At 42.4% G+C, this 26,792-nt stretch overlaps 1 protein-coding gene across 1 annotated transcript in view; it reads left to right on the top strand.

The window, feature by feature from the left end:
- CRYBG2 (crystallin beta-gamma domain containing 2) overlaps positions 1-26,792 on the top strand; it is a 127,176-nt gene that overhangs the window by 66,201 nt on the left and 34,183 nt on the right. The window contains exons 6-16 of the mRNA XM_044285653.1: positions 5,529-5,647; positions 7,702-7,870; positions 9,274-9,413; positions 9,507-9,633; positions 9,750-9,785; positions 10,833-10,969; positions 11,073-11,199; positions 11,299-11,441; positions 11,521-11,647; positions 23,927-23,959; positions 25,671-25,783. Coding sequence (XP_044141588.1) covers positions 5,529-5,647; positions 7,702-7,870; positions 9,274-9,413; positions 9,507-9,633; positions 9,750-9,785; positions 10,833-10,969; positions 11,073-11,199; positions 11,299-11,441; positions 11,521-11,647; positions 23,927-23,959; positions 25,671-25,783 — 1,271 coding nt within the window. The remainder of the gene's footprint in view (positions 1-5,528; positions 5,648-7,701; positions 7,871-9,273; positions 9,414-9,506; positions 9,634-9,749; positions 9,786-10,832; positions 10,970-11,072; positions 11,200-11,298; positions 11,442-11,520; positions 11,648-23,926; positions 23,960-25,670; positions 25,784-26,792) is intronic.

Below are 26,792 nucleotides of genomic sequence, written 5' to 3'. Positions count from 1 at the left end.
AAAGTCCTGTTTTCAGATGAAAGTAAATTTAGCATTTCATTTGGAAATCAAGGTGCCAGAGTGTGGAGTAAGAGTGGAGAGGTACACAATCCAAGTTGCTTGATGTCCAGTGTTAAGTTTCCACAGTCAGTGATGGTTTGGGGAGCAATGTCATCTGCTGGTGTTGGTCCACTGTGTTATATCAAGTTTAAAGTCAGCACAGCCGTCAGCTGACAAGTTTTTTCAAGATGCTGATGTATTTTTCCAGCAAGACTTCACCTGCCCGCACTGCCAAAAGTACCAATACCTAGTTTAAATACCATGGTATCACTGTGCTTGATTGGCCAGCAAACTCGCTTGACTTAAACCCCATAGAGAACCTATGGGGTATTGTTAAGAGGAAGATGAGAGATACCATACCCAATAATGCAGAAGTGCTGAGGGCTGCTATCAAAGTACCCTGGGCTTCAATTAAACCTTAGCAGTGCCACAGTCTGATCGCCTTTTCATTAGTTGTAAGCCATAATCATCCACATTAAAATAAATAAACGCTTGAAATAGATCACTATATGTGTAATGAATCTACAGTCGTGGCTAAAAGTTTTGAGAATTACATAAACATTGGAAAAGTTGCTGCTTAAGTTTTTATGATAGCAATTTGCATATACTCCAGAATGTTATGAAGAGTGATCAGATGAATTGCATAGTCCTTCTTTGCCATGAAAATTAACTTAATCCCAAAAAAACCTTTCCACTGCATTTCATTAAAGAACCTGCTGAGATCATTTCAGTAATCGTCTTGTTAACTCAGGTGAGAATGTTGACAAGCACAAGGCTGGAGATCATTATGTCAGGCTGATTGGGTTACAATGTACAATGGCAGACTTGACCTGTTAAAAGGAGGGTGATGCTTGAAATCATTGTTCTTCCATTGTTAACCATGGTGACCTGCAAAGAAACGTGTGCAGCCATCATTACGTTGCATAAAAATGGCTTCACAGGCAAGGATATTGTGGCTACTAAGATTGCACCTCAATCAACAATTTATAGGATCATCAAGAACTTCAAGGAAAGAGGTTCAATTCTTGTTAAGAAGTCTTCAGGGCATCCAAGAAAGTCCAGCAAGCTCCAGGATCGTCTCATAAAGAGGATTCATCTGCGGGATTGGAGTGCCACCAGTGCAGAGCTTGCTCAGGAATGGCAGCAGGCAGGTGTGAGCACATCTGCACGCACAGTGAGGCGAAGACTTTTGGAAGATGGCCTGGTGTCAAGAAGGGCAGCAAAGAAGCCACTTCTCTCCAAAAAAAAACATCAGGGACAGATTGATCTTCTGCAGAAAATATGGTGAATGGACTGTTGAGGACTGGGGCAAAGTCATATTCTCCGATGAAGCCTCTTTCCGATTGTTTGGGGCATCAGGAAAAAGGCTTGTCCGGAGAAGAAAAGGTGAGCGCTACCATCAGTCCTGTGTCATGCCAACAGTAAAGCATCCTGAGACCATTCATGTGTGGGGTTGCTTCTCATCCAAGGGAGTGGGCTCACTCACAATTTTGCCCAAAAACACAGCCATGAATAAAGAATGGTACCAAAACACCCTCCAACAGCAACTTCTTCCAACAATCCAACAACAGTTTGGTGAAGAACAATGCATTTTGCAGCACGATGGAGCACCGTGCTATAAGGCAAAAGTGCTAACTAAGTGGCTCGGGGACCAAAACGTTGACATTTTGGGTCCATGGCCTGGAAACTCCCTAGATCTTAATCCCATTGAGAACTTGTGGTCAATCCTCAAGAGGTGGGTGGACAAACAAAAACCCACTAATTCTGACAAACTCCAAGAAGTGATTATGAAAGAATGGGTTGCTATCAGTCAGGAATTGGCCCAGAAGTTGATTGAGAGCATGCCCAGTCGAATTGCAGAGGTCCTGAAAAAGAAGGGCCAACACTGCAAATACTGACTCTTTGCATAAATGTCATGTAATTGTCGATAAAAGCCTTTGAAACGTATGAAGTGCGTGTAATTATATTTCACTACATCACAGAAACAACTGAAACAAAGATCTAAAAGCAGTTTAGCAGCAAACTTTGTGAAAACTAATGTTTGTGTCATTCTCAAAACTTTTGGCCACGACTGTATATACTATACGAGTTTCACTTTTTGGAATTTAATTAGTGAAATAAAATTTTTAATGATATTCTAATTTATTGTCACATCACAAGGGGTCCAATGGAGGAGAGAGGGAGCCTCCTCCCTCTGTAAACCCCATAGATGCATAAGTAACATATAACTGACACCCCGCATAAATGGCTAAGATCAGTGCCGATCGTGGCCGTAACAACCGCAGCATCTTTGGGTTAAATGGCCAGGATCGGTGTTAGTACCGACCTCAGCCACTACTGCTGACACTAGCTGCTGTTAGCAGTGTCTCAGTTCTTGTATTGCATGGTGCAGGAATGTGATAATAGTTATGCTGTATATTTATGGCATGGTACAAGAAGGGAGGTAAACATATACAGGAGGTGAGTGGTCAAGATATCTAATGTTTGTAAATATCTCTCCATAGGAAGTTTATCTGGGCAAGTATCCTTCCCCTTTATCATGGAAGATATACTTTCCTTGATTTCATCTGGGGTAAATGTGGTATCAATAGCCTGACCATGCTCTGCTCCTAGAAAGAGGGAAACGTGATTTCTCCCAAAGAGGCCTCCAACTGCCCTGAGCCATAGGTAGCATGAGACATATACAGGTCCAGATAGAAACTGGAAAATTGGTGGAGAATATTTTGTGGTGCTGTTACTATTGTGTTAGGAGTAGTACAAATCCACAGTACTGAAGGAGCTGAGATATTGTTTTTAACCACACTGGTTAGCAATTTACCAGATTGGTTGCCCAGATCAAAATAAAATTGCTTAATAATAAAACAATCCACGTGATGCAGATGAAAAAAAAGAAGAAGAGCAAATGGGTAGGTTTGTTAACCAACAGGACATACAGTGCCAATAAAATCCTCATGTTAGTGTGTTGTGCTAGAGGCAGAACACTCCAGCAGGATTTCAGAGGTGCCCCCGTAGGCTGCTGCATGCATTTTCTCCAGTCCAAGGCTGGGCCTGATGCAATAATGATAGATAGTAGTGTGAAAAGTGGTGGTGCTGCTAGATCCAGTGGCACAAAGAATTTAGAGAAATTGATTTATTGTAACACAAACACTGTGTTTCAGGTCACAACGAGACCATTTGTCAGATTCAATACAATACAGTTATTTTGGTCAGCAGTCTAAGTGGCCTATTTAGCCCTTAAACGCTTTGTTCATGTTATAGTAAATCAATTTCTCTGAATTTTGGGGCCAATTTTCAAACTACTATCACAAAAAAACACAATATACGAAAAGTTTTCTCTTTCAAGACATGTAAATACAATGTACCATTTGCCAGTCAGGTATGCTGATTAGCAGAGCTTGGGTCAGCAATAAAGTCTGTCTGCAGAACAATTGGCCTAAATCTTGTTTAGCATAATTTTTTTAACATAGGAGATCGCTGATTAGAAGTAACCATTTAAGTATGCTTGAAGAGCATCACAGACCAATAAACAGTCAGACATATTTCCATGGACTTCGGTAAACAGCTGCAGTTCATCTGGAAAAAGACTTGAGAGTCAGAGGGGGAAATCTTGTCTAAGGAGGGATCTAAAATATTAAGCTTACTCATCAGAATGAGGGAAGCGCCTAGGTAAGAGGCAGCAAAACATAGTGCCTTTTGTAACAATGATAGGTTAGCAGGTGGAGGATTACAGATGCCCTTAATAGCAGAGACAACAATATACCAACCCTCCACATAAACACTAGTTTGCAATGCCTCCCACCACAGACTATTATGAATTAGAGACTCCCTTTTATGACCTGAATATCAGTTTATTAAGAAACTTGAACCTAAACGTTCACCTAAATATTTTTGCAAAGTGTTAGAAATAACCTTAAAATATTTTTTCTAATGTAGTTTATTGATTTTCAAATTTTATTAAAAAAAGAGACCCGAAGTTCCGGTCTCCTCAACTCTATTCATTACAGCACACAGATGTGTATGCGATGAACAGATATTGATTTGTATTATATGCACTTAAGTGAGCGCTGTTATGAGGGGTGTACATCTCCCTACTATTGCCCTCACCCTCCACTGAAAGCTCTGTCATAGCACATCAAGATACCCTGCACCAATGTTCTATGTAGAGGTTCCAGCGGAGAGCAGCGAGTACAGGCAGATGTTCTGCACAGCACATTGCTGCTCCTGCCTGTCCTCGCTGTGCTCTGCATATAACAACAGTGCATGGTATCCGGCACTATGACAGAGCTTTTAGCAGAGGGTACAGGCAGGAGCAGTGCTCACTGCTGTGAATATAATACAAATCATTATCCATGGATGCAGTGTATGGATTCTCTGTGCACTGAAATGAATAGTGCTTCAGGAGGCGGCAACTTTAGGGCCTCTTTTTGTGATAAAATTAGAAAGTGGGTTGGGCTTGGGCCCCTGCTCCAACCTATTGTCTTACAGCCAAAGCAACCAAGTAGTGAGGTGGAGGAAGGGGAACATGGTGATCACCTGGGACCCATAGAGAGAATTTCTCTATATAATATTTCCCTATTTGAATTGTAATATGAGCGGTTGGGATATATATATATGTGTGTGTGTGTGTGTGTTTAAGCAGCCATACACATTAGATAAGAATTGGGATTGTGTATTAATAGGCTGCTATATTGGAATGATTAAATAAGCTAATTGTCACGGACATTCCCGTGGCAGGTACCAGGAGATCGAAGAGACTAGCAACTCGTGGGTTAAATTGACAAGTTGACTGTGGATCTTATTGTGTCTGTGTTTTGGTCAATGCCACACCCCTTGCTTCAGGTGTTGCTTGTTGGTAATTTGCCTTTCCCATAAGTAGACACTTCTCACTCTTGAAGGGGCGGTTTATAGATTTTCCTCCTGCCTTCTAACTAGCTGGCCGGTTGTACTCTGTGGTGCTTCTGGAGTTGCCAGCTTTCTACTTTCAGATAAGTCTTGTCTTTTCTTATTGTTTTGTGTTTGTTATATTCCCTGTTGTTGTATCTGGGCCTGAGACAGAGACTTCCATTCGTCCATCTGGGGAGGAATGGGTTGTCTCTGGTCCTCACCTTATTCCAGGACCTTATAGGGATATTAGGGCCTAGGTATACAGCATTTGAATATTCCTACCTTCAAGGTCTTTTCATATTGATAGGTAGTTAGGGCCCGGATTAGGGTTGTTTAGGGGGTGACCTGTTCCTTCCGTAGTTTTCAGGCCCAGTTACTGTTCCTCTTCCCTCCTGTGTTTAGTGTGAAGTTTTTCCCCCACACTGATCTTGTTTTTCCCAAGATAAATGCTCAATGAACAGGTTTTACCAAACATATTACAATGTCAGAATATATTGTATGAGTCATATTTACAAGTGTAGAACTATAATTACATTTCCCTTAATGTAATAATTATTAAAAGGACTCTTCAATAAGTATTTTTTTCTGTACCGCTTTATTACCAGATCATACTATTTTCAGAGCCTGGTTTCAGGGGTCACAGTTATGAGATCTATAGTGATGTGGGTAACACCTGTGAATGGGAACTGCAGGGAAAGATCTCTGTTCGGATTATTCGAGGAGGGTAAGTGTTGGTAAAAATATGCTGATATCTGTGCATATATATATATATATATATATATATATATACTGTATAGCACAAGGTAAGCTAACTTCACTCCTATACGGATTCTGTGCAAATAAAAAAACTCAAAAATATCACAAATACAATGCAACACACATGCTATTCAGTTGAGATATGAACAGACTCAGAGCACAACCTTAAAGTGTAACTGTCAACCTTAAAGTGTAACTGTCATATTTTTTTTTATTTGCTAGTTAATTAGAGCTAGGCATGTATATCTGAGTTAGTCTGTCAATTATTGCCAAAAGATCTGTAATTACCTTATAATGACAGCTTTCATTAATATCCCCTGTCACTTTCCACTGCTCCCTTAACAGACCGTTGCTATGGCTTGTCTGTCTTCCCTTTAGTATAAACAGAAGACAGAGGGGCGGTCTTCCACACTGCATGCCTGCATTAGGCTTTAGAATGAAGAGGCGTGTCTCTCAGTAATCCCATCTGATTGGCTAGCAGGGAGCTGCTGGCTACAGCAAGTGTGTATGAGAAGTGAGGGAAAGCAGTTTTGGCCTCAGAACTGGCAGAGGAGCCATCTTAAGAAGATCCTCATATTGTAGGGGTTAAAACAGCTGTAACTAAGGGAAAAGCTCAAGGAATACAGTGGTATGTAAAGAAACTAGAGATTGCTTTATGGATGATACTGCAGCAGCAGTAACATATGCTAAAATTATTTATTTATTTATTTTTTAAACATGACAGTTACACTTTAAAGGGGAGTCTGCCACATTTTCACCTATATAACAGAATTGCGACACAGAAGATTGCAAATGTATTCCAAACATACCTATGTGAACTTTGTATCTTTATTTCATGTCCAGGAAAAGCACTATTATTCTACTGAAAAAGTCTCTCAATTGCCCAACTGTGCTCAAAGCAAATCAGACTTAAGAAAAGGGGAAGGCTGCTTAACGAGCCTGGTCCTGTTTGAAAGCTGATATTCCAGAACAACATTATATCCTCTACATTGGAAGATATAGCTGTTAAAAATCGGATTGGCTGTGAATGCAGCTAAAAGTGAAAGTAAAAACAGGTTTCACTGCTTTCACTCCTGATCTGATTTCTAACAGCTATATATTCTTATGTAGTGGATATAATGCTGTGATTCTGGTATTGTTTGAAAGCTTGGAATGCCATATCTCTAGCTGCTACCCAAGAAAGGAGCAGCTAATGCAGTCCTCCCCTCTTCATAATTGTTTGCTTTGGGCACTTGGAACAGCAAAAGTGCTTTTCCTGGACATGGAATAAAGACACAAAGTACGAGGTATGTCTGGAATGCATTTGCAACTCTGTGGGGCAATGCTGTTAGTTTTATTGGTGAAAATTATGTGACAGACTTCCTTTAAATATTTAAATCTACCGGTATATAGTATCTCAGCAAACATTTTTTAATACCTAGACACCAAGAAATAATTCAGAAGTTTTTTTCATTTATTTATTTTTTTTGCTTTCTCCATTGCTGCCTACACAATACTGTCATATGACAAATCATGACTTGAAGCCTCTCATTTAGTATACCTAGTTCAATTGTAGCTGTAAAAAAATACCAGAAACATGTGTGTGACTAAAGCCTAATAGTGACAAATGCCCAAAACCTATAAATATCTACCCTATCTACTCCTTATGCCAGGGGCCTAACTATAATTCATAGAGCCCCATAGCAAAATAAGATGGAGTCCCCACCACCGAGTGTAATAAAATAAAACAGCAGCATAAGTAGCAATAATAAAAGGTATGTATAATAGCACAATATATTAGAAAGCCTACATTATAGTGAAAATCCACCATATTGTTATTTCCTACAAAAGCAAGTAGCAAGTGCTACAGCTAGAGTTCCGCCAATGCCTTATGCTATAATATTTTTCTGTTTAGTACTTTCCAGAGTTACTACATATTATCACTGAACATTAACTAATGTGACTGTGTGTTAGTTCTGGGACGTTTTTAGCAAAAGAGCACATAGTGACAATTCAAAACTAACTTACATTCAATCTTTTTAGATGGCTTTTATATGAGAAGCCATATTTCCGAGGAAGACGTGTTATTCTTTTAGAAGGAGACACTGATTTGACGTGTCCATGGGAAGTTCAAGACAAATCATCTAAAGACCCACAAAGGGATACTACGAAACCCAAATCTTGGATTGGATCATTGCGCCATTTGGTTCGGGTGAGTGAAAGAAAATTAGAAGATATGAAAAAAGAAATTACTGTTAAAGACAGGAGTGTATGAATGACAATAAAATGAAAATAAAATAACCTAAAGAAGTTGGCCAGCATTTTTAAGTGATGGCCTATCATCAGGATAGTAATATTAAATAGAAATCCACATATATCGCAGTAGCGTAGCTCAGGAAGTTCTCTTGTGTACTTCTCACGCAGTCTAAGCAGCAAAAGAGCCCGCTGCACAAAACAGTTTTATGCTTTCTGTCTCCGTGATTTAGACTTTTTAAAAACATGGACTTTGGAATGTGTTGATTACACTTTTTGAATAATGATGAAATAAAGATGTTCATATAATACAGCGGGCTCTTTTGCTGCTTGGACGATCATCAGGATAGGCCATCACTAGCTGATTGGCGGGGGTCCAGCACACCGCTCCTGCGGATCACCATTTCAGTGCAGCTCCATCCCTGGATGTCTGCTTTGGAGCTATAGATCACTCTGAACTTTGTAGTGGAGGGATCTCTCTAATACAGCTCCCTCAGCTACAATGTTGATGGTGCGCTGTAGCGCAGGCGCCAACTTCAAAGAGTATCTGTCACCACTACAATATGCAGTGCAATCTACAGGCAGCATGAGTTGAGAAGAATAATATATCATTTTATTGGAAAAGGTTCAGTAAAATGTGTAATTTATACATTGAAATCAGCTTTTTCTGATTTCAGTCGTGCATGGGGGAAGTGTTATCAGTGATTGATAGCATTCTCTGTGTAGGTGTGAATACACAGATATAGTTATCAGTCACTTATACTTGTACACGGGAGTGGTCTCTCAGTTCAGAAAAAGCTGAAATTTTAATGAATAGATCACACATTGTACTGAATCTGTTCCCACAAACATATATATGAATCTGATCAGCTTCTGCTGTTTTAACATGCCGCCTGAAGATTGCATAGCACTTTGTGGTGACACATTCTCTTTAAAGGGTTTCTGTCAGCAGTAAAATGGGTATTAACCTGGCTGACATTAGTGATGCGTTTTTTGTTCTGGCATTTTTTCACCCTTGAGCATTTTCTTCAAATTGCAACATGCTATATCCCTGGCATTTTCTCAAATATAGTCTGTCATTTTTCTTCAATAGACCTCGCACCCTCAAAAAAAATATACAGTGTGTGAAATTATGGGGGGCACATACCGTCCTCTAAAAAAAAAATAACACCTTTAAAAATGCCTGGTTCAAAAACACACTATATGGGTAAAAATACCTCAAAACTGCTACAAACAAAAGCTAAACACTGAGCAAGACAGTCATTTTTGAGGCATTGTCTGGGCCCAAAAAAGGACCGAAACTGTGTAAAGGAGCCCTAACAAACAATTTGTTACCCTCTTTTTGCTTTCTGCCATGTACAGGATTTCCAGGTCCCTCGAATAAGTCTGTTTTTGGATGAAAATGGAGAGGGTAATAAGATTACAATACTGGGAGCAGCTTCAGATTCATGTGTTAATGGCCAGCCCATCAAAACAGAATCCATCATAGTGCACAGTGGACTGTAAGTGACAAGGGATTCAATGGGTTGGAGGTCAGCTTATGTGATTAGTAGATTTATGGTATGTTATATAAAATGAGAACCATTTTTTCACAGCTGGCTAGTGTACAGTAAACCATTTTTTGAAGGGGACCCTTATATTTTGGAGCCTGGAGGATATCCTAACAGAAAAGCCTGGAATGGGCATGACTCACATTTATGCTCCTTGCAACCTGCACGTATTGTGAGTTACTTTGATTATAATACTTTATACATGCCACTTTCCTGTTATTCATCACTTGTCAATGTAATCATACTCCTTGGCTGTGTGGTACAGTAAATATTTTCTGCATCTTTTAGGGAGGTCCCACAGTGGAAAAGCCTAATGAACCCAAGGTGAGTTGGAGTAGAGGGAATTTACTTCAGTTGTGTATCTACAAAGATTAACTTTGCAATTTAATAGCTTACAACGATTTTAATTGGCAATGAATGTTTGTACATCTACTGCAAGCTCAAAGTGAAGGTCCACCCCATAACAATCCAAATAGGTCCCTAATTCTATGCCGATAAATTTCTTAATACATCTTTACAGTGGTCAGAGCTTAGTTTTTCTGGCACAGTTTCATTTTCTCTTCATTAATGTAAGGGTAAAAGTCTATGTTTCATATGCCAATCTATTTATCTATGTATCTAGTCTACACTTGACAAAGTCACCTCATAAGGCCGAATGCACACGGCCGTTGTTCATGGCCGTGGGCGGTCCGTGGAACCGCGGCCTGGATTCCTGCTGAGTGCAGGAGCGCACGGCGTCATTGGTTGCTATGACGCCGTGCGCTCCCTGCTGCCGCCACAGTACAGTAATACACTGGTACACTGGTACAACGGCCGTGTGCATTCGGCCTTGCAATCATCAAGTTGTATGTTTAGCTAAATGCAAATGTCTACACAGTTCTACAGAGCAGTACCCACTGAGCTATTCCAAACTAAGAACTCTACAAATGTGCAATCCCATTATCAGAAGAGGTTAGTTGCCTAGCCCATAGACTGCTGGTAGGTGACCCCTTCTCAAGGAGAAAGAAAGGTCTAGTGGCGAATTTCTGAGATTTTCCCAGTATGTGCAACGAATATTCTCCCCAATCACTGTGAATCTAGCGTAAAACTACTGATTTACAAATGATCACTCATTGATAAACCTGGAAGGATTGTGTAGTCCACTGCTATGAATAAAAAAATCTGCTCAATTTTCTACTACTATACGCATTGTTTCATTCATATATGGTTTGTTCTGTATTGCATGTGGGGGGCATAATTGTTTGTAATTCAAAATGATGGTTGTTGAGATGTAACGTGCAAATCAAAATGTGGTTATTCATGTCACTTGCACAAACAGACTGCTGTACAATAGTGTAATAACTTGCCTTTGCAAATAATACACCCCTGCAGATTCATGTGTTCCAACACCCTGAATTTAAAGGACACAGCTGGGAAGTGACCAGAGACCTTCACTCACTACAAGGAGAGCCTAACCAGCAGGGAGAGCGTCTCACTAGTGTAGGCTCTTTAAAAGTGCTTGGAGGGTGGTAGGTATTAAATAATAATACAAATAATAACAACAATAGTAATATAATGTAATGACAGGTTTTTGTTTCTATTTTTTCACCTTACTACTTTCATTGGCTGCAGTTGGGTAGCATACGAGAAGGAAGGCTTTCATGGTCACCAATACCTTCTAGAGGAAGGGGAATATCAGAAATGGTCTCAGTGGGGTGGTTGTACTGAAGAATTAGGATCACTTCGGCTTATCCGTACGGTGAGGATATGGAAGTTGCCAGCTTTCTTATGCATGTATATTGGCAACATTATATTATGCAGTATTGTTATACAAAGTCCACATCTCCTGCTTCCCCAGGATTTTTCAGAACCTGAAATAATACTATACGAGAAGCCGGGATGCTTAGAGGGTTCATGTTTGCGTCTGAATGAAGCTTTGGCAGATATAGAGGTTGCAGACTATGGGACGAGTACTGGCTCTATCCAAGTGCTGAATGGAGTGTAAGTTTTTTTTTAAGGATAATTTTGCTTAATCTTTTAGTTATGCTGTTGAGTACCTAGACTGACTTTTATTTCTTAGGTGGGTGGCCTATGAAAACGTTGACTTCTCGGGAGAGCAATATATTTTAGAAAAAGGGATTTATCACAGCTATCATGACTGGGGAGCTAAAGACAGCCAGATCTGTGCTGTTCAGCCTGTACTACAGGTAAGATATGCTGATAACATAAATCATAATCAGGTTTATGACTCACATTCGTCACAGTTTTCTCTAGCATACTAATATACAAAAATTGCTCCAATCTGGATATATTGGAGTAAATCTACCACACGAAAGGAATATATGCACAGCACAACGAGTACTTAACTATTATTAAAATAAAATAGCAGCAGTCATGTATTACAGACAAAGAACTACGTAGCCGGTGTAACCATATTGATAGGTACATACAACCCCAATAGATTTTATGCCTTACATAAAAGAGCAATAGCTACTTAACACAGGAGTGCGTAGTGCAATACCAAATGTTAGGTTATTGGTGCCCTTATACTGCTAAGGGGACCAATAAAACCAGATAACAACACATGTCCTTTTTTTTCTAATCTGTTTTTGTTTTATTATATTTTCTGAACATTATTATGGGTGCGGCCATCTTGCCTGAGCTGTTCTTAACAGCATTTACAAGCATAAAAAATTTGCTTTATGGCAGCCCCATGGTCCATAGACACAATTGTCAGGAGGGGACCTTATTGATTAACATGGGAGAGTTTTGTATGTGTGACCTGTGCAGAGGTCATTGTACAAGGAAAGAATAGACTCTCTCCTTTTGTACCAGTTTGTAACTCGTCTTGTTAATGCTTAGTGCAATTGTCTGTATTATGTATGTACACCACTTCATATGTACAGCGCCATTTATTGTGAATGGTGGATCCTGTCTTATCTGTCATTCTAATCCTGTAAGTAAGTATATCACCACTGTGTATAGATAAGCAGGTAACTCCAATTGAGTCATTTATACAGACCAAGAAGTGATGCCTAGACTCAATGGCCAGTGCGAAAACTGCAGGATTTTTATTTTTTTTGTTCAAATATAGACAGTGACATGGAAAAGTAAAAATTACACCATAAAAATTCTTTAAAAATGTGTTAAACATAAAAACGTGTATTAAACAATAGGTCATTTTCTGATGACACATTCCATTTAAAGGGATCCTGTCATCAACTTTATGCTGACTGTACTGAGGGCAGTATAAAGTAGTGACAGAAAAATGCTGATTTCAGCGGTGTGTCACTCAAGAGCTAAAAGTAAGTGGTCGCCGATAGGGATGAGCGAACTCGAACTGTATAGTTCGGGTTCGTACCGAATTTTGGGGTGTCCGTGACACGGACCCGAACCCGGACATTTTCGTAAAAGTCCGGGTTCGGGTTCGGTGTTCGTCGCTTTCTTCGCGCTTTTGTGACGCTTTCTTGGCGCTTTTTGAAAGGCTGCAAAGCAGCCAATCAACAAGCGTCATACTACTTGCCCCAAGAGGCCATCACAGCCATGCCTACTATTGGCATGGCTGTGATTGGCCAGAGCACCATGTGACCCAGCCTCTATTTAAGCTGGAGTCACATAGCGCCGCCCGTCACTCTGCTCTGATTAGCGTAGGGAGAGGTTGCGGCTGCGACAGTAGGGCGAGAGTAGGCAGATTAACTCCTCCAAAGGACTTGATTAACTGATCGATCTGCAGCTGTGGATCATTGAGCTGCTGATCCTCAATTGCTCACTGTTTTTAGGCTGCACAGACCGTTTGTCAGTCACATTTTTCTGGGGTGATCGGCGGCCATTTTGTGTCTTGTGGTGCGCCAGCACAAGCTGCGACCAAGTGCATTTAACCCTCAATGGTGTGGTTGTTTTTTGGCTAAAGCCTACATCAGGGTGAAGCTGTCACACCAAGTGCATTTAACCAGCAATAGTCTGTTCATTTTTTGGCCATATACAAAATCAGGGGCAAGCTGCGCCTGTCACCAAGTGCATTTAACCCTCAATGGTGTGGTTGTTTTTTGGCTAAAGCCTACATCAGGGTGAAGCTGTCACACCAAGTGCATTTAACCAGCAATAGTCTGTTCATTTTTTGGCCATATACTAAATCAGGGGCAAGCTGCGCCTGTCACCAAGTGCATTTAACCCTCAATGGTGTGGTTGTTTTTTGGCTAAAGCCTACATCAGGGTGAAGCTGTCACACCAAGTGCATTTAACCAGCAATAGTCTGTTTATTTTTTGGCCATATCCCAGTCTAATTCTGTCACTAAATCCATACCGGTCACCCAGCGCCTAAATACTAGGCCTCAAATTTATATCCAGCTAAATCTGTCCCTAGTGCTGTAGCTGGGCGAGTTATTTAGTGTCCGTTCAAGCACATTTCTTGTTCTGGGTTGAAATACAATTCCCAATTTAGCAATTTCATAATTTAGTGGTTTCTGCTATATCAGAGCTATTTGAAATCTATCCCTAAAAGGGTATATAATATTCAAGGTGCACATTGGGTCATTCAGAATAACTTCACACACACCCGCTACTGTGTATTTCCAAGTCTAATTCTGTCACTAAACCCATACCTGTCACGCAGCGCCTAAATACTAGGCCTCAAATTTATATCCAGCTAAATCTGTCCCTAGTGCTGTAGCTGGGCGAGTTATTTAGTGTCCGTTCAAGCACATTTCTTGTTCTGGGTTGAAATACAATTCCCAATTTAGCAATTTCATAATTTAGTGGTTTCTGCTATATCAGAGCTATTTGAAATCTATCCCTAAAAGGGTATATAATATTCAAGGTGCACATAGGGTCATTCAGAATAACTTCACACACCCGCTACTGTGCATTTCCAAATCTAATTCTGTCACTAAACCCATACCTGTCACCCAGCGCCTAAATACTAGGCCTCAAATTTATATCCCGCTAAATCTCTCGTTACCGCTGTCCTGTTGTGGCTGGGAAAGTTATTTAGTGTCCGTCAAAGCACATTTTTTGTTCTGGGTTGAAATACAATTCCCAATTTAGCAATTTCATAATTTAGTCGTTTCTGCTATATCAGAGCTATTTGAAATCTATCCCTAAAAGGGTAGATCATATTGAAGGTGCACATAGGGTCATTCAGAATAACTTCACACACACGCTTCTGTGCATTTCCAAGTCTAATTCTGTCACTAAATCCATACCGGTCACCCAGCGCCTAAATACTAGGCCTCAAATTTATATCCCGCTGAATTTGAATACAATACATTGGGCCAAATAATATATTTGTTGTTGTGGTGAACCATAACAATGAGAAAAACATCTAGTAAGGGACGCGGACGTGGACATGGTCGTGGTGGTGTTAGTGGACCCTCTGGTGCTGGGAGAGGACGTGGCCGTTCTGCCACATCCACACGTCCTAGTGTACCAACTACCTCAGGTCCCAGTAGCCGCCAGAATTTACAGCGATATATGGTGGGGCCCAATGCCGTTCTAAGGATGGTAAGGCCTGAGCAGGTACAGGCATTAGTCAATTGGGTGGCCGACAGTGGATCCAGCACGTTCACATTATCTCCCACCCAGTCTTCTGCAGAAAGCGCACAGATGGCGCCTGAAAACCAACCCCATCAGTCTGTCACATCACCCCCATGCATACCAGGGAAACTGTCTCAGCCTCAAGTTATGCAGCAGTCTCTTATGCTGTTTGAAGACTCCGCTGGCAGGGTTTCCCAAGGGCATCCACCTAGCCCTTCCCCAGCGGTGAAAGACATAGAATGCACTGACGCACAACCACTTATGTTTCCTGATGATGAGGACATGGGAATACCACCTCAGCATGTCTCTGATGATGACGAAACACAGGTGCCAACTGCTGCGTCTTTCTGCAGTGTGCAGACTGAACAGGAGGTCAGGGATCAAGACTGGGTGGAAGACGATGCAGGGGACGATGAGGTCCTAGACCCCACATGGAATGAAGGTCGTGCCACTGACTTTCACAGTTCGGAGGAAGAGGCAGTGGTGAGACCGAGCCAACAGCGTAGCAAAAGAGGGAGCAGTGGGCAAAAGCAGAACACCCGCCGCCAAGAGACTCCGCCTGCTACTGACCGCCGCCATCTGGGACCGAGCACCCCAAAGGCAGCTTCAAGGAGTTCCCTGGCATGGCACTTCTTCAAACAATGTGCTGACGACAAGACCCGAGTGGTTTGCACGCTGTGCCATCAGAGCCTGAAGCGAGGCATTAACGTTCTGAACCTGAGCACAACCTGCATGACCAGGCACCTGCATGCAAAGCATGAACTGCAGTGGAGTAAACACCTTAAAACCAAGGAAGTCACTCAGGCTCCCCCTGCTACCTCTTCTGCTGCTGCCGCCTCGGCCTATTCTGCTGCTGCCGCCTCGGCCTCTTCCTCCGCCTCTGGAGGAACGTTGGCACCTGCCGCCCAGCAAACAGGGGATGTACCACCAACACCACCACCACCACCTCCGTCACCAAGCGTCTCAACCATGTCACACGCCAGCGTTCAGCTCTCCATCTCACAAACATTTGATAGAAAGCGTAAATTCCCACCTAGCCACCCTCGATCCCTGGCCCTGAATGCCAGCATTTCTAAACTACTGGCCTATGAAATGCTGTCATTTAGGCTGGTGGACACAGACAGCTTCAAACAGCTCATGTCGCTTGCTGTCCCACAGTATGTTGTTCCCAGCCGGCACTACTTCTCCAAGAGAGCCGTGCCTTCCCTGCACAACCAAGTATCCGATAAAATCAAGTGTGCACTGCGCAACGCCATCTGTGGCAAGGTCCACCTAACCACAGATACGTGGACCAGTAAGCACGGCCAGGGACGCTATATCTCCCTAACTGCACACTGGGTAAATGTAGTGGCAGCTGGGCCCCAGGCGGAGAGCTGTTTGGCGCACGTCCTTCCGCCGCCAAGGATCGCAGGGCAACATTCTTTGCCTCCTGTTGCCACCTCCTCCTTCTCGGCTTCCTCCTCCTCTTCTTCCACCTGCTCATCCAGTCAGCCACACACCTTCACCACCAACTTCAGCACAGCCCGGGGTAAACGTCAGCAGGCCATTCTGAAACTCATATGTTTGGGGGACAGGCCCCACACCGCACAGGAGTTGTGGCGGGGTATAGAACAACAGACCGACGAGTGGTTGCTGCCGGTGAGCCTCAAGCCCGGCCTGGTGGTGTGTGATAATGGGCGAAATCTCGTTGCAGCTCTGGGACTAGCCAATTTGACGCACATCCCTTGCTTGGCGCATGTGCTGAATTTGGTGGTGCAGAAGTTCATTCACAACTACCCCGACATGTCAGAGCTGCTGCATAAAGTGCGGGCCGTCTGTTCGCGCTTCCGGCGTTCACATCCTGCTGCTGCTCGCCTGTCTGCGCTACAGCGTAACTTCGGCCTTCCCGCTCACCGCCTCATATGCGACGTGCCCACCAGGTGGAACTCCACCTTGCACATGCTGGACAGACTGTGCGAGCAGCAGCAGGCCATAGTGGAGTTTCAGCTGCAGCACGCACGGGTCAGTCGCACTACAGAACAGCACCACTTCACCACCAATGACTGGGCCTCCATGCGAGACCTGTGTGCCCTGTTGCGCTGTTTCGAGTACTCCACCAACATGGCCAGTGGCGATGACACCGTTATCAGCGTTACAATACCACTTCTATGTCTCCTTGAGAAAACACTTAGGGCGATGATGGAAGAGGAGGTGGCCCAGGAGGAGGAGGAGGAGGAGGAGGAAGAGGGGTCATTTTTAGCACTTTCAGGCCAGTCTCTTCGAAGTGACTCAGAGGGAGGTTTTTGGCAACAGCAGAGGCCAGGTACAAATGTGGCCAGCCAGGGCCCACTACTGGAGGACGAGGAGGACGAGGATGAGGAGGAGGTGGAGGAGGATGAGGATGAAGCATGGTCACAGCGGGGTGGCACCCAACGCAGCTCGGGTCCATCACTGGTGCGTGGCTGGGGGGAAAGGCAGGACGATGACGATACGCCTCCCACAGAGGACAGCTTGTCCTTATCCCTGGGCAGCCTGGCACACATGAGCGACTACATGCTGCAGTGCCTGCGCAACGACAGCAGAGTTGCCCACATTTTAACCTGTGCGGACTACTGGGTTGCCACCCTGCTGGATCCACGCTACAAAGACAATGTGCCCACCTTACTTCCTGCACTGGAGCGTGATAGGAAGATGCGCGAGTACAAGCGCACGTTGGTAGACGCGCTACTGAGAGCATTCCCAAATGTCACAGGGGAACAAGTGGAAGCCCAAGGCCAAGGCAGAGGAGGAGCAAGAGGTCGCCAAGGCAGCTGTGTCACGGCCAGCTCCTCTGAGGGCAGGGTTAGCATGGCAGAGATGTGGAAAACTTTTGTCAACACGCCACAGCTAACTGCACCACCACCTGATACGCAACGTGTTAGCAGGAGGCAACATTTCACTAACATGGTGGAACAGTACGTGTGCACACCCCTCCACGTACTGACTGATGGTTCGGCCCCATTCAACTTCTGGGTCTCTAAATTGTCCACGTGGCCAGAGCTAGCCTTTTATGCCTTGGAGGTGCTGGCCTGCCCGGCAGCCAGCGTTTTGTCTGAACGTGTATTCAGCACGGCAGGGGGCGTCATTACAGACAAACGCAGCCGCCTGTCTACAGCCAATGTGGACAAGCTGACGTTCATAAAAATGAACCAGGCATGGATCCCACAGGACCTGTCCGTCCCTTGTCCAGATTAGACATTAACTACCTCCCCATAACCATATATTATTGGACTCCAGGGCACTTCCTCATTCAATCCTATTTTTATTTTCATTTTACCATTATATTGCGATGCTACCCAAAGTTGAATGAACCTCTCCTCTGCCTGTGTGCTAGGCCTAAATATATGCCAATGGACTGTTGCAGTGGTGGCTGACATGAAGCCTGATTCTCTGCTATGACATGCAGACTAATTCTCTGCTGACATGAAGCCAGATTGTCTGTTACGGGACCTCTCTCCTCTGCCTGGGTGCTGGGCCTAAATTTATGACAATGGACTGTTGCAGTGGTGGCTGACGTGAAGCCTCATTCTCTGCTATGACATGCAGACTGATTCTCTGCTGACATGAAGCCAGATTGTCTGTTACGGGACCTCTCTCCTCTGCCTGTGTGCTAGGCCTAAATATATGCCAATGGACTGTTGCAGTGGTGGCTGACGTGAAGCCTGATTCTCTGCTATGACATGCAGACTGATTCTCTGCTGACATGAAGCCAGATCCTCTGTTACGGGACCTCTCTCCTCTGCCTGTGTGTGTGCTGGGCCTAAATATATGCCAATGGACTGTTGCAGTGGTGGCTGACGTGAAGCCTCATTCTCTGCTATGACATGCAGACTAATTCTCTGCTGACATGAAGACAGATTCTCTGTTACGGGACCTCCCTCCTCTGCCTGGGTGCTGGGCCTAAATATATGCCAATGGACTGTTGCAGTGGTGGGTGACGTGAAGCCTGATTCTCTGCTATGACATGCAGACTAATTCTCTGCTGACATGAAGCCAGATTGTCTGTTACGGGACCTCTCTCCTCTGCCTGTGTGTGTGCTGGGCCTAAATATATGCCAATGGACTGTTGCAGTGGTGGCTGACGTGAAGCCTCATTCTCTGCTATGACATGCAGACTGATTCTCTGCTGACATGAAGCCAGATTCTCTGTTACGGGACCTCTCTCCTCTGCCTGTGTGTGTGCTGGGCCTAAATATATGCCAATGGACTGTTGCAGTGGTGGCTGACGTGAAGCCTCATTCTCTGCTATGACATGCAGACTAATTCTCTGCTGACATGAAGACAGATTCTCTGTTACGGGACCTCCCTCCTCTGCCTGGGTGCTGGGCCTAAATATATGCCAATGGACTGTTGCAGTGGTGGCTGACGTGAAGCCTCATTCTCTGCTATGACATGCAGACTAATTCTCTGCTGACATGAAGACAGATTCTCTGTTACGGGACCTCTCTCCTCTGCCTGGGTGCCGGGGCCTAAATATCTGAGAATGGACTGTTCCAGTGGTGGGTGACGGGAAGCCAGATTCTCTGCTATGGAACCTCTCTCCAATTGATTTTGGTTAATTTTTATTTATTTAATTTTTAATTTAATTCATTTCCCTATCCACATTTGTTTGCAGGGGATTTACCTACATGTTGCTGCCTTTTGCAGCCCTCTAGCTCTTTCCTGGGCTGTTTTACAGCCTTTTTAGTGCCGAAAAGTTCGGGTCCCCATTGACTTCAATGGGGTTCGGGTTCGGGACGAAGTTCGGATCGGGTTCGGATCCCGAACCCGAACATTTCCGGGATGTTCGGCCGAACTTCTCGAACCCGAACATCCAGGTGTTCGCTCAACTCTAGTCGCCGAGAACCAACATCATAATCATTGCAGCCCAGGCCTTGAAAAGAGTCAAATCTACCTGAGAAGAGTCATGCTTATTCATAAAGTCATGGTTATTCATAATCTCCTGCCCTTTCGCCAATCTGCTGATGATTGGCAGTTCTCTACTAGAATGAAAGGGAGAAAACTAGGTAGAAGTCATCAGCAGGTGGGCACAGAGAGCAGGAATTCATGAATAACCAGGACTCTTCTCAGGTAGATTTAACTCTTTTCAAGGCCTGGGCTGCAATGATTATGATGCTGGTTTTCTGCAACCATTTACTTTTAGCTGATGAGTGACACACCTCTGAAATCAGCATTTCTTTCACTACTTTATACTGCCCTCAGTACGGTCAGCATAAAGTTGATGACAGGTACCCTTTAAGAAAAATAAGCAGATAACTAGGACAGATAAACAAATCCTAAACAGTCAGGAATAGATGCCGGAAGCTTTAAATAACTATTATGAGGACAGGAGCGTTTCGGGGTCCACGACAGTGCACAGTGTACCAGAAAAAAAAACTTGGAGCCACATTCACCTGAAATGTAAAGGAGCATCTCATCCTGGCACAGACAGAGGGCAGTACAGGACATGTAGTAGCTCATTTTACTGTAATGGAAATGACAATGTTGAATGGTTGGATCTGAGTCAAGTTTAATTCTTGTTTCAACTTATGATGGCCAATGTAGTTTGAGGGACTACTGTACTGCGCAGTTTATTGTTTTCCACTCATTGACAAAAAAAAATTACTTTCCATGCAGTTATGTCTCAGGCAGATGTAAATGAGTATAGGTGCGGTCTGATTAGAAACTGGGTCTTGCCACAAGATCATGTAAAAGTGCCTCCCCCCACTGCTCTATAAAAAGGCTCTCAGAAGCTACTTTTGGATAGTATACTTCCTGGTGAGAGATCGTTGACTGCTAGACATGACTCTTTGACACACTGAACAACATTTTGCCCAGTTAGCAGACTTTGAGAGGGGATGCATCATTGGACTTAGAGAAGTAGGATGGTGGTTTTGACAAATTGCCTGCCATCAAGGCTGTTCTGACTTAGCCGTTAAGAGTCCAGGTTGGAAGCAGTGGTTACACAAGGCGAACAGGCTCTGGACAGCCCCTAGACAGACCACCAGTAGAGAGGATGATTTGTTCCACCGACAAACATGTGCAATTCCCACAGTTTCATTGTCCACCATCATACTGTTCATACTGATAGCAAGTCAGGACTGTGACTAGGGATTTGACTAGGAGTTGTCCCAGAGTGGGATAAAAACAAAGTTAAAAAAAATTATGTGTTTTTAATAAACAAAAAAAAGTTTCAAGTAAAAAATGAAAAAACGCCCCTTTCCCCTTATTTTATAGAAAAAAAATACAAAAAAGGAAAAAACACACATAATGGGTATCACCGCGTCCGTAACAACCAGCTCTATAAAAATATCACATGACCTATCTTCTACAGCTGAACACCATAAAAAAAACTGTGCCAAAAAAGCCATTATTTGTCACCTAACATCACATAAAGTGCAACACCAAGCGATCAAAAAGGCGTATGCCCCCCAAAATAGTACCAATCAAACTGTCACCTCATCCCGCAAAAAATGAAACTCTACCTAAGACAATCGGTAAAAAAATAAAAAAATCTATGGCTCTCAGACTATGGAGACACTAAAATGCTATTATTGTGTAAAACTTAAATAATTAAGAAAATGTATACATATTAGGTATTGCCACGTCCGTAACGATCTGCTCTATAAAAATGTCATGAACTAACCCCTCAGGTGAACGCTGTAAAAATAAATATAAAAAAACTGCCAAAACAACACATTTTTTGGTCACCTTGCCCCATAAAGTGTAATAATGAATGATCAAAAAATCATGTACCCAAAAATGGTACCAATAAAAACGTCAACTTTTCTTGCAAAAAATGAGCCCCTGCACAAGACGATCGGCAGAAAAATAAAAAAAGATATGGCGTTCAGAAAAATGAAGACACAAAATATTTAAAAAAAAATAAAAAATGCTTTAATATGTAAAACATATTTGATATCATTCGTCCGTAACAACCTGCTCTATAAAAATAGCACATTATCTACCCTGTCAGATGATGGTTGTAAAAAACTAAAATGATGCCAAAACCATTTTTTGGTTACCTTGCCTCACAGAAAAATGCAATATAGAGCAATTAAAAATCATATGTACCCCAAAAATTGTGCTGATAAAACTGTCACCTTATCCCGTAGTTTTCAAAATGGGGTCATTTTTTGATTGTTTCTGTAACGGTGCATCAGGAGGGCTTCGCATAAGAAATGGTGTCTAAAAATCAGTCCAGCAAAATCTGCCTTCTAAAAACCATATGGCTCTCCTTTTCTTCTGCGCCCTGCCGTGTGCCCTTACATCAGTTTACGACCACATGTGGGTGTTTCTGTAAACCGCAGAATCAGGGTAATAAAGATTGAGTTTTGTTTGGCTGTTAACCCCGAATGTGTTAAAGAAAAAAATTGATTAAAATGGAAAATCTGCCAAAAAAGTGAAATTTTGAAATTTCATCTCTACAATGGGGTCATTTATGGGTGAGTTTCCACAAAGTGACTTCAGTCTACATAAATATGGGGAATGTTAGACATATGGGGAATGTTAAGTAATAAAAAATATTTATGAGGTATCACTTTCTGTTCTAATAGCAGAGAAATTGAAATTTAGAAATATGCGAAGTTTTCCAAATTTCTCGTAAATTTGGGATTTTTTCATAAATAAAGGTGTAATATATTGACTCAAATTTATGACTATCATGAAGTACAATGTTTCGTAAGAAAACGATCTCAGAATTGCCTGGATAACTAAAAGTGTTCCAAAGTTATTACCCCATAATGTGACACATATCAGATTTGCCAAAAATGACCTGGGCAGGAGGGCGAAAACTGGCCAGGAGTAGAAAGGGTTAAAGGGAATGTGTCATCAGAAAATGATCTATTGTTTAAATCATGATTAGAAACATAGAATGTGTCGGCAGATTAGAACCATTTGGCCCATCTAGTCTGCCCAATATACTGAATACTATGAATAGCCCCTGGCCCTATCTTATATGAAGGATGGCCTTATGCCTATCCGATGCATGCTTAAGCTGACTATTATTTTAGTCACCCAATCAAAAAAATCAATAAGATTAGTTTGACATGATCTCCCTGAAGTAAACCCATGCTGTTTTTCATCTTTCAATCCATGGGATTTTAGATATTCCACAGTCCTCTCATTGATTATGGTTTCCATTCATTTCCCCACTATTGATGTCAGGCTTACTGGCCTATAGTTCTCCGATTCCTCCCTACTACCTTTCTTGTGAATGGGCACAACATTTGCTAATTTCCAATCTTCTGGGACGACTTCTGTTACCAGTGATTGGTTAACCGCTAAGCTCTTTTAATAGCTTTGGGTGTATCCCATCAGGGCCCCTGTGACTTATTTGTATTAAATTTATGTTAAACATATTTTTAAAGAATTTAGGGTGATGCTATGTTTAATTTTCCATGTCAGTATTGAAGAGCAGCTGGAATCTTTACTTTCAGTCCATGCACGTGGGGGTAAGGCTTTATGCAGCTACACAGTACATGATGGTCTGTATAACTAGCTAGAAGGGCTAGGACCTTTCCTCCTGCAGTAAGGAAGCAGCTGCATATCTCCTTAGCATTCTGCTCCAGCAGGAAGTTTAACATTGATGGTCACTTTGGGTGGCCACAGACCCCCCAGGAGCCTCAGGAAGCTGCCAAAAGCAGTATATTGTATTCCATCATTGATTGAATCTGTCAGAGTTTTCCCAATGATTTTGCTGTAGATCAGCTGTAAATCCAGTGTATCAGTAGAAAAATCCACAGATTTTGATACAGATTTTGTTGCTGATTCCTCACTTGACACAAATACACCATTTATAGAGCATCCAGCATTTGATTTGAAAATTCTGCAGTGTGTGAATAAGGTTTTCTAAAACACGATTACTTTGCATTGAACTGTGTACATGTACAAGGATTATGTAAAGTGTGAATTTACCTTTTTTCCCCCTTTTATATATTTTTTTATTCTTTTGATAGGTTGGAGGTCAGAGTCTTCAATATTTATCTAAGGTAAGTAGCACAGTGCTTGGTCATATACACAAGAGAAATTATAGAGAGAAAATTTCAATTTCAAATCAGTAATGTAATGAATCACAATTTCTGATTGCAAATAAGAGCAATATGGATTTCAAAAATATTCTGTGCTTCATAGTAGACACTTCCCAACTTGCAAGTGTATTGCTAGCATTGTTTGATCTCTTGATAGAAATTGTCCAGTTTCATAATGTTGACCTATCCTCAGGTTAGGTCAAGAATAATAGATGGATAGTGGTCTGATGCCTGTCACCCCGCTAGTCAGCTGTTTAAAGGACCCATGGTGCTTGTGCAAGTGCTAGACGCTCTTCAGTGTTTACCTGCACACTCTACCTGGCGGTGAACTGTAATTACAAGTTCCTCTCTTCGACAAGTAAATGGGCTGTAATTACACTGCACCGCCACTACAAAGAAGACACCACAGCACTTAGCTTAGCTGATTGGCTGGGTGTTAGGAGTCGGACCCCTACTGATCCCATTATGATAACCTATCCTGAGGATAGGTCATCAGTATCATGAAACCGGACAACCCTTTTATGGTGGTTCTCATATAATACTAACCCTGTGATGGGAAACCTGCAATTTATGACAAAATACTTATTAACAAAAAGACCAAAAGTGTATCAACATTTAAATCTGTAGTGTATAAATATGAAAAAAGACAGTAGAAAGCTGTCTCAATTAATGTGGAAGGAGCTTTTGGGTTGGCAGCCCAGGGCCTGACATTTCTGTGGGGCCCATCACCATCCCAAACACCCACATTATAGAATACATTCAGCAGTGCTTAGTGCCGCAGTGTTCCCCTAAGCTGCACACTCCAGAGCTTCTATTCCTGGCTAGCCTATAGCCAGCTCAGGGCTGCTCCACAGGCCCACTCTCCACTGCAGTTCCCACCTTTTGCCACGCTGCTGTGTCCTCGCCAGAAGAAGAGGAAGTCAGGTGAGAGGAGGCAAGAGGGAAGAGGGCATGTCAGCTTTGAGCAGCAGACTGCAGGTACCATGATCTTACTCACATCATCTGTACCCACAGAGTTTTCACTGTGTTATGTGAGGTGTTACATAGGACTGAAGGGAACATCTACTACATTATCTTTACTCAGATAGTTATCACTGACAGTGATTACTGTCAGAGTACAGATAATGTAAAGGATGTTCCCTGCAGTCCTATGTAACACTATAAATAACATAAGGTAAAGGGGTTTTCCAGGATTTACATATTGATGGCCTATACTTAGGATAGGTCATCAGTATGATACTGGCATAGGTCTGACTCCTGGCACCCTTGCCAATCAGCTGTTTGAGGAGAAAACTTTCTTGCTGTGTACCAAGCACAGCGCTGTCCATTTGTTAGCAGCTGTGGTTGGTATTGCAACTCAGCCCCATTCACTTGGATTGGACTGAGCTGCTCCTAGGCCTAAGTTGGGTAGACATCCCTAGGCCTATTATGCACTTCGCCCCTGGTAAGAAATCTAGGTCTATATATATATATATATATATATATATAAATACATACTATATGTACTTGTGGACATATCAATAGTTCACCTTTATTCAATAATGTATTTCTGGTTTCTGGGAAACATACAAAAAGAAAACTATAATATTTCTATTATTCTTTTCCTTAGAGTCCTTAAACCATTATCAAAACTAATCTGCATGTTACAATTTTTAAACTGGTTCTGATTTAGATACAACTTTTTTCTGAGCCCAACTTCCATGGTGACTGTATGACATACACAGAGGACCGCATATTACTGCCAAAAACCTTTTCACCCCAGTCGTGTCGGATAGAAGGGGGCAGGTGAGAATTTCTTTCTTCAGTTTTATGCTTTAAACATTTTCCAGCACTTTCATACCACAACAACCTCTGGATGCACTTCTCTTATTAGGCTAGGTTCACATTTATGACACAGGTCCTGAAAAAAAACAAAAGGAGGAAATACCCCTACATGCTAAAAACCTGAAATACCCCATTATAGTGAATGGACTCTGTCCAAATTCTGGTATCCTGTTCCTACGTCAGAACAAAATACTGAAATTTGGACACAGATCTAAACCTAGCCTTACTGGGAATTGCACACAACTTCATTTTTTCAGTATAAATTTAGAAGCTTCACTGGATCCCATGAATTGTTACAGTAAGTAATCTGCACATCCACATAACACATATAAGGTAGAACACAGTTCCAGTATGTTTGTCATGAGAGGGTTATTAGTATCTACCACCTTCACAAATGTCAGAAATTAGGGAATGACAAGAGGGTAACTTTGCTAATCATCAAGTCTGGTCCTGTCTGTTATTATCTGCTCTGCATATTCTGTAATCTCATCACAGTTTATCCAAAGCTGAACTTGGTCAACCGGTTATGAGCATCAGTGACTTCATCTTGCACCTTCTCACATCAGCTTAGTTGGTAGACCAAGTAGACACCCTGCCCTTTTTGTTAGTTTCTGCTTGCTTCACATGTCAGTTAGCATGCTCATCTCATGATTTACCTTGCTCTCCATCGCTCCATTCTTACTCCCGTCCCACGTCCGTTACAGTCTGCCAGAAAAATAAATCGCTGGACTAACATACCATTACCAGTTATCTAGCAAATCTAACTTGTAATATTGGTATATAAAAAAACATTTAGGTTCCAACTTCATGTGGCACAGTGTTCCATAGTCTCACAGTAAGTAAAGGATTCCCTTATAAATTTGTGTGCAAATCTTCTTTCCTCTAGTCGTAGTGGGTGCCCCTTATGACAGTTACATTCTAGGCTTTAAATTGTTACACTAAACCGTCTTTTTTCTACACTAAGGAACCC

This window comes from Bufo gargarizans, chromosome 3, assembly GCF_014858855.1.
Source record: "Bufo gargarizans isolate SCDJY-AF-19 chromosome 3, ASM1485885v1, whole genome shotgun sequence".
Taxonomy (NCBI): domain Eukaryota; kingdom Metazoa; phylum Chordata; class Amphibia; order Anura; family Bufonidae; genus Bufo; species Bufo gargarizans.
Note: the sequence above shows the minus strand (reverse complement) of the source record. Positions and strands in the feature narration are given on the sequence as shown.